Source organism: Nomascus leucogenys, chromosome 11, assembly GCF_006542625.1.
Source record: "Nomascus leucogenys isolate Asia chromosome 11, Asia_NLE_v1, whole genome shotgun sequence".
NCBI classification, from domain to species: Eukaryota; Metazoa; Chordata; class Mammalia; order Primates; family Hylobatidae; genus Nomascus; species Nomascus leucogenys.
In genome coordinates this window covers 70,508,947-70,523,622 of record NC_044391.1, presented here as the reverse complement: position 1 = coordinate 70,523,622, position 14,676 = coordinate 70,508,947, and the positions used below count along the sequence as shown (strand labels likewise).

Below are 14,676 nucleotides of genomic sequence, written 5' to 3'. Positions count from 1 at the left end.
TATGACGATTATATTTTTATTTCTATTTTTCTTATGAGGAAACAGGCATTGAAGAATATTAGGTAATTTACTTAAAATCACATAACAAATTACTGGTGGAATGAGGATTTGAATCTAGGCAGTCTGACTTGAGAATTTATTGCTCTTAGGCACTTAATCACTGTTAAACTTTCTACACAAAATTTATGAAATTTTCTATTGTGAAAGAATTACATTTTTGCCTTTTGGCTGCTTATTTCATTGTATTAGAAGTATTTTCTTTGGTAAGAGCCAATTCTTTTTTCTTTTCTTTTCTTTTTTTTTTTTTTTTTTCTTGAGACAGAGTTTTGCTCTTGTCGCCCAGGCTGGAGTGCAATGGCATGATCTCAGCTCACTGCAACCTCTGCCTCCCGGGTTCAAGCAATTCTCCTGCCTCAGCCTCCTGAGCAGCTCGAACTACAGGCATGCACCACCACACCTGGCTAGTTTTTATATTTTTAGTAGAAACGGGGTTTCACCGTGTTAGCCAGGCTGGTCTCAAACTCCTGGCCTCAGGTGATCTGCCCACCTCCACCTCCCAAAGTGCTGGGATTACAGACATGAGCCACCGTGCCTGGCCAAGAGCCAATTCTTTTTTGTTCCAGTTTTATATACTTTAATTGAACTACCAAATATTAAACCTTGTATTGAAATTTTTAATTTTTTAGAATGACTTAGTTTTTCAATTTTATTTTATTTTATTTTATTTTTTTGAGACGGAGTCTCGCTCTGTCAGCCGGGCTGGTGTGCAGTGGCACAATCTCCGCTTACTGGAAACTCCGCCTCCTGGGTTCACGCCGTTCTCCTGCCTCAGCCTCCCAAGTAGCTGGGACTACAGGCACCCGCCACCACGCCCAGCTATCAAATTTATTTTAATAATAGTGAAATTCGCTGGGTGTGGTGGCATGTACCTGTAGTCCTAGGTACTCCCGAGGCTAAGGCGGGATGATCACTTGAGCCCAGGAGTATGAGGTTGCAGTGACTTCTGATTGTGTCACTGTACTCCATCCTGGGCAAAAGAGTGAGACCCTGTCTCAAAAAACAATAACAGTGGTACTCCATTTTGTATAGTAAATGCATCTATCTGGTTATGGAAGCAAAATGCTTTTAGCAGATCTTTCATTTGTCAAAGTCTTTAAAAAATTTTTCAAAAAATAAATGAGTAGGACAAAAGTTTTTTATTGCATTTATTAAACGTGTGTATACCTTATTTTGCTTTGGGTTGGTCCAAAAATTTCTTTGTGTATACTTAATTTTAGAAGAAAAACTACTGTCCAGTACATAGAAAGCAGTGATTCAGAGGAAATTGAAACAAGTGAATTGCCACAGAAAATGAAAGGTAACATGTAATAGATTTGATTTGATAATGTGTCCTATATTCTAATGTCCTGTTTTGCCCATTTTTATGTTTATTTTTGTTTTATTTTTAGGCAAACTAAAAAATGTACAGTCTGAAACTAAAGGCAGGGCAAAAGGTATGTGTATACTATATACCCATAATCTAGACTTCAAGATTATTAAAGTACAACTCCATTGATTTGTATCTCGCTAAGTTGGAATGTTTTAGTAATAGCTCTTAAACTTGGCTGATGTTTACATTTGAACTCTTCATGGTGCTAACCATGGGTGTTAAATTAATTTTGTAAAGGAGGAAAAGTGAATAAATAGTTGCAAATTAAAATCTAAGGGATAATAATATTTAAACTATACTTAAAACAATTTTCTACTACCTATAAAATGTCTTCAATAAAACCTATGTGTGTAGTATGAATAGTAATTACAAAATTAGGTTGAGAATGTCTTCCTGGCAATACTATTATTGTTTACATTATTATACAGATGTGAAAATAATCAATATTTTTTCTTTTTCTTTAAAATATGCTTTATTTTCCTGTAATTCACATCATACTATATTATTCATTCATTGAGAAATTGTATTGCATTTGGAAAATAACTGATCATCTTGACTGATCTGAAAATTTGGCAGCCTTATCATTAGGAATCAAACAATTTGTTTCCTTGAAAAATTCTCCTTCCACCTGAGAGCTGGATCACTTTGCATATGACTGCTCCTACTTTCATTTCTTGTCCTCAAGTCTTACCATGAATGACTATATCGTTTCTCTGAGTTGAAAAGATATGCTTAGTGTCAGAGGTAGTAATTTTGGTTACCAAATATTTTAACTTAATAATATAAGCTCTTACAATAGAGTGTGAAAATGGTATTCTATTTCTTATCCTTAGAAAGTACCTGTACTCTAGCACAGGAGATAATTTGAAAGAATTTTAAGATTCTTTGTTGTTTTATCAGCAGGATCTTCTAAGGTTATAGAAGATGTGGCATTTGCATGTGCATTAACTTCATCCGTTCCCACAACAAAAAAGAAAATGTTGAAAAAGGGTCAGTAAATATCCTGGTTTTCTAGTTTTTGTTTTTGTTTTTTTCTGTTTTTGAATAAAAAAATTTAAAATTTTAAGTTATAAAACCGTATTACAAGAAGTTTAGAAAATAGAGATTATTTTTTAAAGTATATAACCCATTAAAAAGAACAAAGCTACATCATAATTTGTTTTCCTTTTGGTGCATTTTCCTATTGTATTTGTTTTCGTTAGGGCCAAAATGTGATGGGGGGCCCTTACTCCTCTGAATAGCAGAGATATTTCTTCTAGTGACGGCACAAAGCAATTTGTGGCTGCTTTAAAGCTTAATTTAATTTGGATTAATTTAAGTTAAAGGTTTAATTTTTGGTATTAGAATTTGCTTTTCATTTTAAAATGTTAGTGATCTTTGTTATGATTTTATATTTTGTAATTCATAGGAAAACAACACTGCTTAAAAGACTAAATATTTGAGATGGGAAGAGATTGAACTAAGGTTGAGGAGATCTGGGACAAATTATATCTCTGCCCCTTGGTCTCCATTATTTTATGTGTTGGTGATATAGCAGGCTATCTGTTTTCATATAGCATATAATCTAATGATGAGAGAAACATACAATAAGCAAGTCAACATAATTTTAAATAATGAGAAGTAATGTGAAGAAAAAGGAGGATAATGAAGTAAAGATTGACCTGAAGGGGCTTGTTTATGAAGCTAACATAGACTCATGAGAGCTGACTTTTGGTCCAAGAATCAGATAATTAGGAATAGAAAATATAGGCATGTTGGGTGGATTATTCTTTACCCTAATTTTAGAAATTTAAAGAAATGTGGAAATTTCAGTTGAGATAGAATTAAATTACACATTAGAAACCGCTTTCAGTTGCAGATGCATAGCTGTGATACAAGAGAGAAAATTTTAAGTCACAGCTGTGTGTCATTTTGGTTTTAACCAAACTAAGTATATCTTTGAAAGAGAAGCAGAAGAGAAACAAAACTCTGTGAATGGAGACAGAAGCCATAATCCTGATTGTCCTTGTGGTAGATAGTGATCTCTTCAGTAAGAGACAAAAGGTCATAAGGAAAAGATTGATTAAATGCCACTACATTTTAAATTTTCATGCATCAAAAGGTGCCATAAACAAAGTAAAAAATGATAAAGCTGAAGAAGATAATGTATATTAAGTGTAACTGACAAAGGATTCAATTCTAGACTATGTAAGAACTTTCCAAATAATTGGTAAAAGACCAACCAATAGGAGAATAGTCAAGGGATATACATGTGGAGTCCATAGAAAGAAAACCCAAATAACCAGTTAACGTTGGAAAAGATATGCTGATTCAGAATTATTGGGGAGATGCAAATTAAAGGAATAGTGGTGGCAGGCATGGTGGCACATGACTGAAGTTGCAGCACTTTGGGAGGCCAAGGCCCATGAGTTCAAGATAAGGGTGGGCAACATGGCAAAATCCCATTTCTACAAAAAAATACACAAAATTAGCCAGGCATGGTAGCACATGCGTGTAGTCCCAGCTACTTGAGCCTGGGAGGTCAAGGCTGCAGTGAGCCGTAATAGCACCACTGCATTCCAGCCTGGGTGACAGAGCGAGACCGTGTCTCAAAAACATAAAATAAAGGAATAGGGGGATGCTCTTATCCATCATATTTTCAGACATTAAAAAATCTCACAATGCCAAGTATTGACAAAGTTGTGCAGCGATAGGAATTCGTGCGTTGTTGATGGGAGTGCCAATTACCAAAGAGAGCAACTGGACAAAAATATAATGAAGCTGAATATAGACCATCTGTAACTCTGTAAATATAAATAAGGGGACATGAAAAAATGGTTTTCATTGCAGCATTATTTTAATGAAATATTAGAAATAATGTACATGTTGTCCAGTAGGGGAATGGTAAATAAATTGTAATCTACTTACGCAGTATAATGCTATGCATTGGTTAAAATGAATACACCAGAGCTACAAATACTAATAAGTATAAATCCCAAACACAGTTGTTCTTTATCTGCAGTTTCACCTTCTACAGTTTCAGTTCTAAAATATTATATACAGTAAGATATTTTGAGAGACAGAGAATGACCACATTCACATAAGTTTTATTACAGTACAGTCATCCCTCAGTATATGTCAGGGATTTGGTTCCAGGGCCCCCTGTATATACCAAAATGTGCGCATACTCAAGTCCCACAGTCTGCCCTGCAGGGCGAGTATATATGAAAAGTTGGCCTTCCATATACATGAGTTTTTCAATCAGCAAATACTGTTTTTTTTGTTTGTTTGTTTGTTTTGAGATGGAGTCTCACTCTGTCACCCAGGCTAGAGTGCAGTGGCGTGATTGCGGCTCACTGCAACCTCCACCTCCTGGGTTCAAGCAATTCTCCTGCCTCAGCCTCCCAAGTAGCTGAGACTACAGGTGCCTGCCACTATGCCCGGCTAATTTTTTGTATTTTTAATAGAGATGGGTTTCACCATGTTAGCCAGGATGGTCTTGATCTCCTGACCTCATGATCCACCCGCCTCGGTCTCCCAAAGTGCTGGGATTACAGGCATGAGCCACCGTGCCTGGCCCATACTGTATTTTTAATCCACATTTGGTTAACAAAAATTTGCATGTAAGTGCATCACATAGTTCAAACATATTGTTTAAGGGTCAACTGTATATTGTTACAATTGTTTTATTTTTTGTTATTGTTACGAATCTCTTACTGCACCTACTTTATAAATTAAACTTTATTGTAGGTATATATAGGGAAAAAACAGTATATATAGGGTTTGGTACTATTTATGGTTTTAAGCATCTATTGAGGGTCTTGGAACATACCCCCAGTGGATAAGGAGGGACTACTGTAGATAGCACTGAGAGAAAAAAGCAAGTTGTGAATGATACATAGATACAGTATGATACTTTGCTCACCTTCCAGTTTAATTTTGAAATTAGTGTGAAAATACGATTTTTTAAAAACTCAGAAATTTGCTTTTTAAGTTTACTAGAAGATACTCCATTGGTAAGGGATACCAGCTCTAGAATTTATTTCAAGAATTTGTAAAAACACTTTATTATCACTATTTTTAAACATGCTCCACAGAAAAGTATTAAGAATTTTTGTTGTAAATATATTAGTTACCTATTACTGTGTAACAAATTATCCTAAAACTTAGCCATTTAAAATCAGACATTTATTATCTCACACAGTTTGACAGGGCTGGGAAGCGGAGTGGCTTAGCTGGATGGTTTAATGGCTTACGGTCTCTCACGAGGTTGCAGTCAAATTCTTCTTCAGGGGCTGCTGTCATCGGAACATTCGACTTAGGGGGGATCCATTTCCAAGTTCACTCACATAGTTGTCAGCAGACCTCATTACTTGCTGGCTAACCGTAGTCTTCAGATCCTCACTACGTGCATCCTTCCATAAGCTGCCTGAGTGGCCTCACGGCGTGGCAGCCGGCTCTACCAGAGTGAAAGACTGGAGAGAGAGAATGAGTATGAGAGTGAGCTCGCACACCCAATACGGAAGCTTCTTTTGTAACCTATCTCAGAAGTGACATACTATCTTCTCTGCTCTATTCTGTTGGTCACACAGACCAGTCCTGGTGGAGTATGGGAGGAGATTACACAAGATTGTGAATATCAGGAAGTAGAGATCATTGAGGGCCATCTTGGCTGGCTACCAAATTAAATATAACACAAATTCAGAAAACTGCATAAAACAAATGTTTGTCTTAATGAATGACTATGACTATCAGAAAATATTAGAGACTTCCTCCTTGTGACCTACTTTCTGTCATAGTCCTTTGGTTCTTCTCATAATCACTATGTGGATTTTTAGTTTTTTTTAAGTGACAAGGTAAAATTTATTCCCTGTTAAAAGTCCATCTGCTTCATTTTAATTGTTCCTAATTTATCTTTTCATGGAGGCACATTATTGCTATCTCTTTATTGACATATATATTTCAGAAAAACAGCTAAAAGTTCTATCAGTGGTTCATTTCTTTAGGAGCTTGTGCAGTGGAGGGGTCAAAGCAAACTGATGTTGAGGAGAGACCAAGAACAACCCTGATCATCTGTCCACTTTCTGTGTTAAGCAACTGGATTGTAAGTCTTTAAGCCCTTTAAAAATGTAACATAATTTATATTTTATCTACAAGGTAAAAAGTATTCTGTTAAAGAGTCATTCATTGGGGGAAATATACTTGGTCATCTGTTCGTACCTAAGTTCAAATAATCATCAGGTGAATTGGATTATGTTTGCTGAATTGAAGAAATTTTTCTTTGAAGATGTATAGTAGAGAAGGTAAAGGAACATAATCAATTGCTAACATAAGATATGGTTTGTATTTCTGCCTTTGCTATTTTTGTCCCCCAAAGTTGGAAAGATGTATAGTTTGACTCCTCTACATTTACAGATTGACTGTTGGAACTGTCTTTTCTAAGAGCTCTACCAACAATAACTTACTTTTATAACAATAACAATGTTAGTGAACTCCTATTTATTTGGTTTGTCCTTAACCTCTTCTTAAGGATTTTTCTCACTTAATTCTCATAACTGTTATCCTGATTTTCCAGGTGCCCACATTGAAACACAGAGAGGTTAAGTTGCCTAAGGTCATCCAGCTAATAAATGATGGACCTTGGATATAGTCTCCAACATTTTGAATCTAGAGCCTGTCCTTTTAAGACTACCCACTAGAAATTTTTTTTTTCCAGATTGCTTTTCTGTTCTGAAACATTGACATTGGAATGGAACCTCTTGATTGTTTATTTGCAGCCTGGATATGTTTTCTTCCTAGTTTGAGCTTCAAACTTCTTGTTATAATGAAATAATGACTCTCTTGGAATCCCTGTGAATATAAGGACCACTCACCGTTCTTGCCACTTCCAAGTTATCTATTTATCTCTCATCGCCATTCTTCTCATCTCAGAGGAGGAAGAGATCCTACTCTTTTTAAGACCAGTATTTAGTCTCTACATTGGATTCTCTCTTTTCCCACATTGCTCATCTGTTCTTTTTTCCCTTGTTTATTTAGTCTCTTCCCACTAGCTCTTTCCTGATACATACTCAGGTTTTTTTCATTTTAAAATACATTCTCTTGATATGCATCTTTAAGTTGCTACTCTTCTGCTTTCCTTCACTGTCATACTCTTGGGGGTTATTTCTACTTTGTGCTTTTATTTACTAATTCCTTAATTCATTGTAATCTGGCTTCTACCATTAATTCTGTAAATTGCATTGGAAAAGACTACTTGTGATAGTCTAATTGTCAAATTTAGTGGCCTCTTCTTGGCTTTGTATAGTCTTTTTTTCCATGACATGAATTATCTTTTTTTATATAAGTTTTTGGTTTATTTATTTATTTATTTTTAAATTACACCTTGTCCTGATAAGTGTATCATTTTTCCTCTTAGGACCAGAAGAATGAATGTTAATGGTCTGTTGCTGTTTTTTTATTCCAACGAAACTGTTCTTTCTTTAATTTGTTGTTTGTCATGGGAAGGATAGTACGTGGGTACTTGAATGGCAGTTTTGGGATGAGGTTTAGAGTATTAATGGAGGTATAAACAATCTAACTGTGATTATTTGAGGGCTTGGGGTATAAAATGGATAATCAGTATTTAATTATAATTTTATGTTTAGGAAATTCAGGTAATGTAAAGTTCAGAAGGGAAAGTGTGGCAAAATCTTGCCAAGTGAGATCATGCACACTCTGTGAATTTAAAGGAATGAGAGGTGGTTTGGCATTTAGGGATTCATGGTTGTGTTAGTCCATTCTTGCATTGCTATAAAGAAATAACTGAGGCTGGATAATTTAAGAGGTTTAATTGGCTCATGATACTGCAGGCTTTACAGGAAGTATGGTGCTGGCATCTGCTTCTGGTGAGGCCTCAGGAAGCTTACACAGCCTCAGGAAGCTTACACTCTTGGCAGAAGGTGATGGGGACCCAGCATCACATTGCCAGAGTGGGAGTAAGATAGAGAGTGGAGAGGTGCTACAAACTTAGAAACAACCAGATCTCGTGTGAACTTAGAGTGAGAACTCACTCATCACCAAGGGGATAGCACTAAGCCACTCAGGAGGGATCTGCCGCTATGAGCCATACACCTCCCACCTCCAGGCCCCACATCCAACTCTGGAGATTACATTTCAACATGAGATTTGGAGGAGACGAACGTCCAAATGATCTCAATGATCAAGAATTAAAATTTCACAATCTCAACAAGATACTGTCTTCCTGGCTCTCAAGTAAAAGATCTAGCATTCTACAGAGCAGGCTAGAACTGACTTATATTCCCTTTTTTGTCTTCAAATAATCCACGTAAAGGAGTAGAACCTGGGTACCAATCCTACTTCTACCACGTATTTGTTCTGGATATTTAGATAAGTAATCTCATGAAATAACACCTATTTCATTTTCTATTGAGAGGATGATACATACATACATATACAGTAGAGCCTAACACTGTCTAGAAATGGAGTAACTATAGTTCTCTCCCTTTGTTCTCCAGAAAAGCTGATTTTCTTCTGTTCCAAGTGTAATCCCTTTACAAATACGCAGTCCCATTTCAAGGCCACCCATTGATTCAGTTTTCTCATATTGGATTCTTTGTCATGCTGGATTCTAATTTCCTTTTTTTCTTTACCAAATTTCTTTAAGAAATTCTTTGCATTTTCAGCTTTACTTTTTCATGTTTTTTATCCTCTCTGCAATTTTGCCTTTATTATTTCATGTTTAATACTTTGTTCAGTCCTTGGTAGTCTGGTTTTTGCTTCCACTCAACTACAGAAACTCCCTTTGCAGAGATCTTCAGACTTCAATATTGCCATGTCCAATAGGCTCCCCTTTTCCTCTGCCTTGAATATGTTACTCATTTATTACTCTTTTTGTTACGTCTTATTTTGTAAGCTATCTCTAAACCTTCTTGTAAAGAATGGGAATGAAGATAGATGACAAATTAAAAGTCCACCTTGTTTTTTTTTCTTGAAACTTTTATATTCTTTGGATCTCAGGCCTTTACCCTTTATATTTGTTGTCCTAACTTTTTCTCTTTGTTCTGGTTCCTATTAAATCTGCCTTTTCTGTATTTCCATACAACATGGAATTTTTTAAAAAGAGTATTTTAAAAAATTTTAATGAGATCTCCATTTACTCATCAGTAACCCAAAAGTTACCAAAAGTCTAACCCACGTGCTTTCCTTTTTTTCTTTGCTGGATTGATTTTTTTTTTTTTTTTTAACAGAGTCTTGCTCTGTCACCCAGGCTGGAGTGCAATGGCGCGATCTCAGCTCACTGCAACTTCCACCTCCCAGGTTCAAGTGACCCTGCTGCCTCAGCCTCTTGAGTAGCTGGGATTACAGGCACGTGCCGCCATGCCCAGCTAATTTTTGTTTTTTTAGTAGAGATGGGGTTTCGCCATGTTGATTAGGCTGGTCTTGCACTCCTGACCTCATTCCGCCCGCCTTGGCCTCCCAGTGTTGGAATTACAGGTGTGAGCCACTGCGCCCGGCTTTTTTTAAAGAAAGAATCTCATTCCATCACCCAGGCTGGAGTGCAGTGGCACAGTCCCAGCTCACTGCAACCTCTGTCTCCTGGGTTCAAGTGATTCTCATGCCTTAGCCTCCCGAGTAGCTGGAATTATAGGTGTACATCACCATCACCACCATGCCCAGCTAATTTTTGTATTTTTAGTAGAGGCAGGGTTTCGCCATGTTGGCCAGGCTGGTCTCGAACTCCTGACCTCAAGTGATCCACCCACCTTGGCCTCCCAAAGTGCTGGGATTACAGGCATGAGCCACTGCACCTGGCCTGCAATATTTTTCATTATACCCCAGACGTTATGTATTTTCTCCCAATAAAAACAAGTCTTCTCCTTACATACTGGTATTCTGTACTCTGTCCCTAATGTTTGCTCACTGTACATGCTCTCTTTAGGAAATTTCATTCATTCTTACAGCTGTAAATACTGTCTGTTGTTAACTTTAAAATTCATATCTACACCTCTCACTTTTATCTACAGGTAATTATTTACATTTTCCTAGTATACTTCTTCAGTCAGGTATTCTATAGTGACCAAAAATGATAAAGGTTTAAAGTATTCATCTCTTTCTTACTTGGGTGCCCACTTTTCCCTTTTTTTTTTTTAAACTTCCTTTTGTTTTTATCACACAATTCTAAGTAGTCATTGAAGTATCAGAGCATCTTAGTCTTATTATTCGTATTTCATATTTAATTAGTCCCCAAGTCCCATCAGTCTTGTCTTAGTTTCTTTTTTTCACACCTGTCCTTTCCACCCTGTTCCTACTTCTACCATGCTGGTTTAGGGCTTCATCATCTCTCTCCTCATAGCTTCCCAGCTGTGTCTCCCTGGTATCTTCTCTTTTCAACTTAATCAGACTATTTTTTTCTGCTGAAAATCTTCTAGGTCTGGTTTTTTCATGATTAAAAAAAAAATAAGTTTTTAAAACTGATCATGTCCTCAAGAAAGTCGGGGATGATTTGTTCTTCGTTTTTAGTTACATCACTATTGTAGTTGATACCTGCCAAATAGTAGGCCAATAATAAATGAGTGAAAGAAAGTGGCTACAGTGCTTGAATCTCTGCCCACATCCTTGGAAATACTGGTTGTTGTTCTTTTACTGTTTAATTTTTATATTATTAAGTCTGCTAACTAATGCAGCATTAAAGGGCCTTCTAATTAAAATATTTTTATAAAACTCATTATTGTTTTCAATAACTTTGGTTTTTCCTCCTAAAAAAGAAGCAGTTGCTGATTAGTAGGGCCAAGTAAATTTTAAATAATTTAGTATTACTGTGTATGTGTCATTTTTCTTATTGTTATTATTTTGGTCTAGACTGCAGGAAACTTGATTTCATACAATTTTAGTGGTTGGATTTGTCACACTACTGCCAGGGCAGTTACTTTTTTATACATATATTAAGTCTGACACTAATCTGCTCATTGTTAAAAATATTCCTAATTTTTCTTTAGGACCAGTTTGGACAACATATAAAATCAGATGTACACTTGAATTTTTATGTTTATTATGGTCCTGATCGTATTAGAGAACCGGCCTTACTTTCAAAACAGGATATTGTTTTGACTACATATAATATTTTAACTCATGACTATGGAGTAAGTATTGTTGATACTTAAGAGATCTTTTAAAGATTGAATGTAAGAAATATGCCACAGGTTTCTAGAGTGTTCCAAAATTCAGGCTTTATACTTTACTTTTTTTCTTTTTAAATACTTATGATATATAGAAAAATAAATGGTTTTTTTTTTTTTTTTTTTTTTTTTTACTTTTTGCATTAAAGGGTTTCATCTTATTTAGATGCCAATTTAGGAATATTTTTCTTTTCTCCTCTCCTCCCCTCCCCCTCCCTCTCGATGGAGTTTTGCTCTTGTTGCCCAGGCTGGAATATAATGGTGTGATCTCAGCTCACTGCAACCTCTGCCTCCTGGTTTCAGATGATTTTCCTGCCTCAGCCTCCCAAGTAGCTGGGATTACAGGCATGTGTCACCACACTCAGCTAATTTTTGTTATTTAGTAGAGATGAGGTTTCACCATCTTGGTCAGGCTGGTCTTGAACTCCTGACCTCAGGTGATCCACCCACCTTGGCCTCCCAAAGTGCTGGGATTACAGGCGTGTACCACCACACCCAGACAGGAATATTTTTCATTTAGAACATTTTAAGTTAAGATTTTAAATTTGGATTGTAAGTATATAAAGCAATTTGTAAATGAATTTTATTTTCTTTTTTAATATTCTGGAAAATTATTTTATACCACAATGATTTGATTAATATCTCAGTTGGAAGGTATGCTTTTTTTGTAGTTACAGTTCATAAGTTTTCCAGTTAGTCTTCTTGTTTTTTACCTTTATAATTCCAATTGTTCAGAAGTTAAAATCTTTTGAAAAATACCTTGCTACCAAAATTTCAGTCTTCTAGTAAAAATATTACCTTTTATATAAAAGAAAGTAATGTTGAATTCAAGTAATTCTTAAAACTGCCATTTTCTATATCATTGCTATGTTTTAATCGGAGGTAGAACAGTTCAGTGTATTGACCAGTGACTCAACAGAGAGCTAGACTGCTTGGGTTTGAATGCTAGTTCTGCCACTTCCTACCTGTGGTGCTTTGGGTAACATACTTACTTAGCAGTTTGTGCTTCAGTTTTCTCATCTGTAAAATTAGGTGTGCTAATAAGTACTTATTTTATAAACTTGTGAGTATTCAATAATTAATGTAGTGCTTAAAGCAGTACCTAGCACATAGTAAATTTGATATTAAATAATGATAACAACTAGTTAGCAAATCATATTAAGTACTATTTTACTTTCCTGTGTTTTTTAATTCATATAAAACATTTATTTCAGACTAAAGGAGATAGTCCATTACATAGCATAAGGTGGCTAAGAGTGATCCTGGATGAAGGACATGCCATACGAAATCCAAATGCTCAGCAGACAAAAGCTGTACTTGACTTAGAATCAGAAAGAAGATGGGTTTTGACAGGTAATCATAGCTCATAGCATTAAACTTATTAAAATCTTAAATCTCTAAAATATATCGTTATGTAAGTTAGTAAAGTAACTTTGTAAACTTCAAGTGGGTGTAAAGTCTGCCCCAAAATTAATCATAGAAATAATTTAATCAAATGTTTTGAGTTGTTCTTCATAATTGCCCGTGATGTAACAACATTTGACTTATTGATAATTTATGGAACAGTCACTAGACTTACTCTTGAACCTTGGAAATGGAGTAGACACTCTAGTCATCCAGTCATAATTTTGATTTCTATTTCCCATCCTCGAACCTGTTTGCCATTCACAATATTTTACTAGAAGGTAAGGAAAAGAATGTAAACTTAAACTATTTGCTTTTTCCTTCTTGCTAGTGCTGCTGCTTTAAAAACTAAATAAGCAGATGTACTTGATAAGGAGAAAGTTGAATTTTCCATTCTTTTTCTTGGCTAGTGTGGCATGTGAGAGCTAAAAATTAGAGCAAAACTGTATCTTGAGATGTGTATATATTTAATAAACGATTATAGTCAACACTTGATAGTTTAATTTAATTGATAATGATGGGCCTGGTACAGATTGCCCATTTTCAATTGTTGTCTTCTCTGATTGGGCCAAATAGATACTTTTATTGGATACTCTGGTTAAAGAGTTATAACAGTTTCCTGTTATTTCTAGGTACTCCAATCCAGAATTCTTTAAAGGACTTGTGGTCTCTTCTTTCCTTTTTAAAACTTAAACCATTTATTGACAGAGAATGGTGGCATAGAACAATACAGCGTCCTGTCACAATGGGAGATGAAGGAGGACTTAGGTAAGTAATTTCAGACAGTGATTAATATTAGTTACAAATAACTGTTAGTAGCTTGAACCAGTTGGCACTTTCTTTACTATTTTAACTTGACTCTTAACTTTTCCTTCTAAAAAGTGTTTATGGCTCAATGCCTTTGTCTTTCAGAACCTAGTGATGCTTGTTTGGAAAGACAAAGATTTCTAATTGTCGATAACTACCCTTCCCCTGTTTTGGCTAAACTGAAAAGAAAGACATAACTGTGTTTTTTGTGTGTTGCTAAGCCCCAAAGCCCCAAAACCAGCATTAACAGATTTAGCAGGAAACATCGTATATCCTTTGAGGATCTAATATGCATTAACTTTTCATATCTTATATAGCTTTATTTATTTATTTATTTATTTATTTGAGATGGAGTCTTGCTCTTGTCGTCCATGCTGGAGGGCAGTGGCGCGATCTTGGCTCACTGCAACCTCCGCCTCCTGGGTTCAAGCGATTCTCCTGTCTCAGCCTCCCAAGTAGCTGGGATTACAGGTGTGCGCCAGCATGCCCCGCTAATTTTTGTATTTTTAGTAGAGATGGGGTTTCGCCATGTTGGCCAGGCTAGTCTCAAACTTCTGACCTCAGGTGATCCTCTTGCCTCAACCTCCCAAAGTGCTGGGATTACAGGCATGAGCTACCACACCCGGCCTTACATAGCTTTATATAGTGAATGATGTGAGGTACCGTGACCTCAGCAAAAGTTGTATAGGAAAGTTTTATGTGGTTGTTTCTGGTGGAGATAGATAAAAGTTGAGAACATAAATTAAAACTCAGTGATAACCATTTTGCAAGGTGTAGACTAATGTGGTTCAACTTTTTGGCCAAAGCACTGGTTTATAGACTGAAGATTTGAGATCCATTAGTGGGATATAAAATTATAAAGGTGGTAGCCAGCATTTAAAA

At 35.9% G+C, this 14,676-nt stretch overlaps 1 protein-coding gene across 7 annotated transcripts in view; it reads left to right on the top strand.

The window, feature by feature from the left end:
- The window catches only part of HLTF (helicase like transcription factor), a 56,218-nt gene that overhangs the window by 24,586 nt on the left and 16,956 nt on the right, over window positions 1-14,676 (top strand). For 5 of the 7 annotated variants that reach the window (XM_003256249.4, XM_030822696.1, XM_012510692.2 and 2 more), the window contains exons 11-17: window positions 1,278-1,357; window positions 1,449-1,493; window positions 2,330-2,419; window positions 6,415-6,512; window positions 11,404-11,547; window positions 12,798-12,936; window positions 13,620-13,755. In XM_003256249.4, the coding sequence (XP_003256297.2) occupies window positions 1,278-1,357; window positions 1,449-1,493; window positions 2,330-2,419; window positions 6,415-6,512; window positions 11,404-11,547; window positions 12,798-12,936; window positions 13,620-13,755 (732 nt within the window). The remainder of the gene's footprint in view (window positions 1-1,277; window positions 1,358-1,448; window positions 1,494-2,329; window positions 2,420-6,414; window positions 6,513-11,403; window positions 11,548-12,797; window positions 12,937-13,619; window positions 13,756-14,676) is intronic. The other 2 variants (XM_030822698.1, XM_012510694.2) reach the window with 1 other exon arrangement.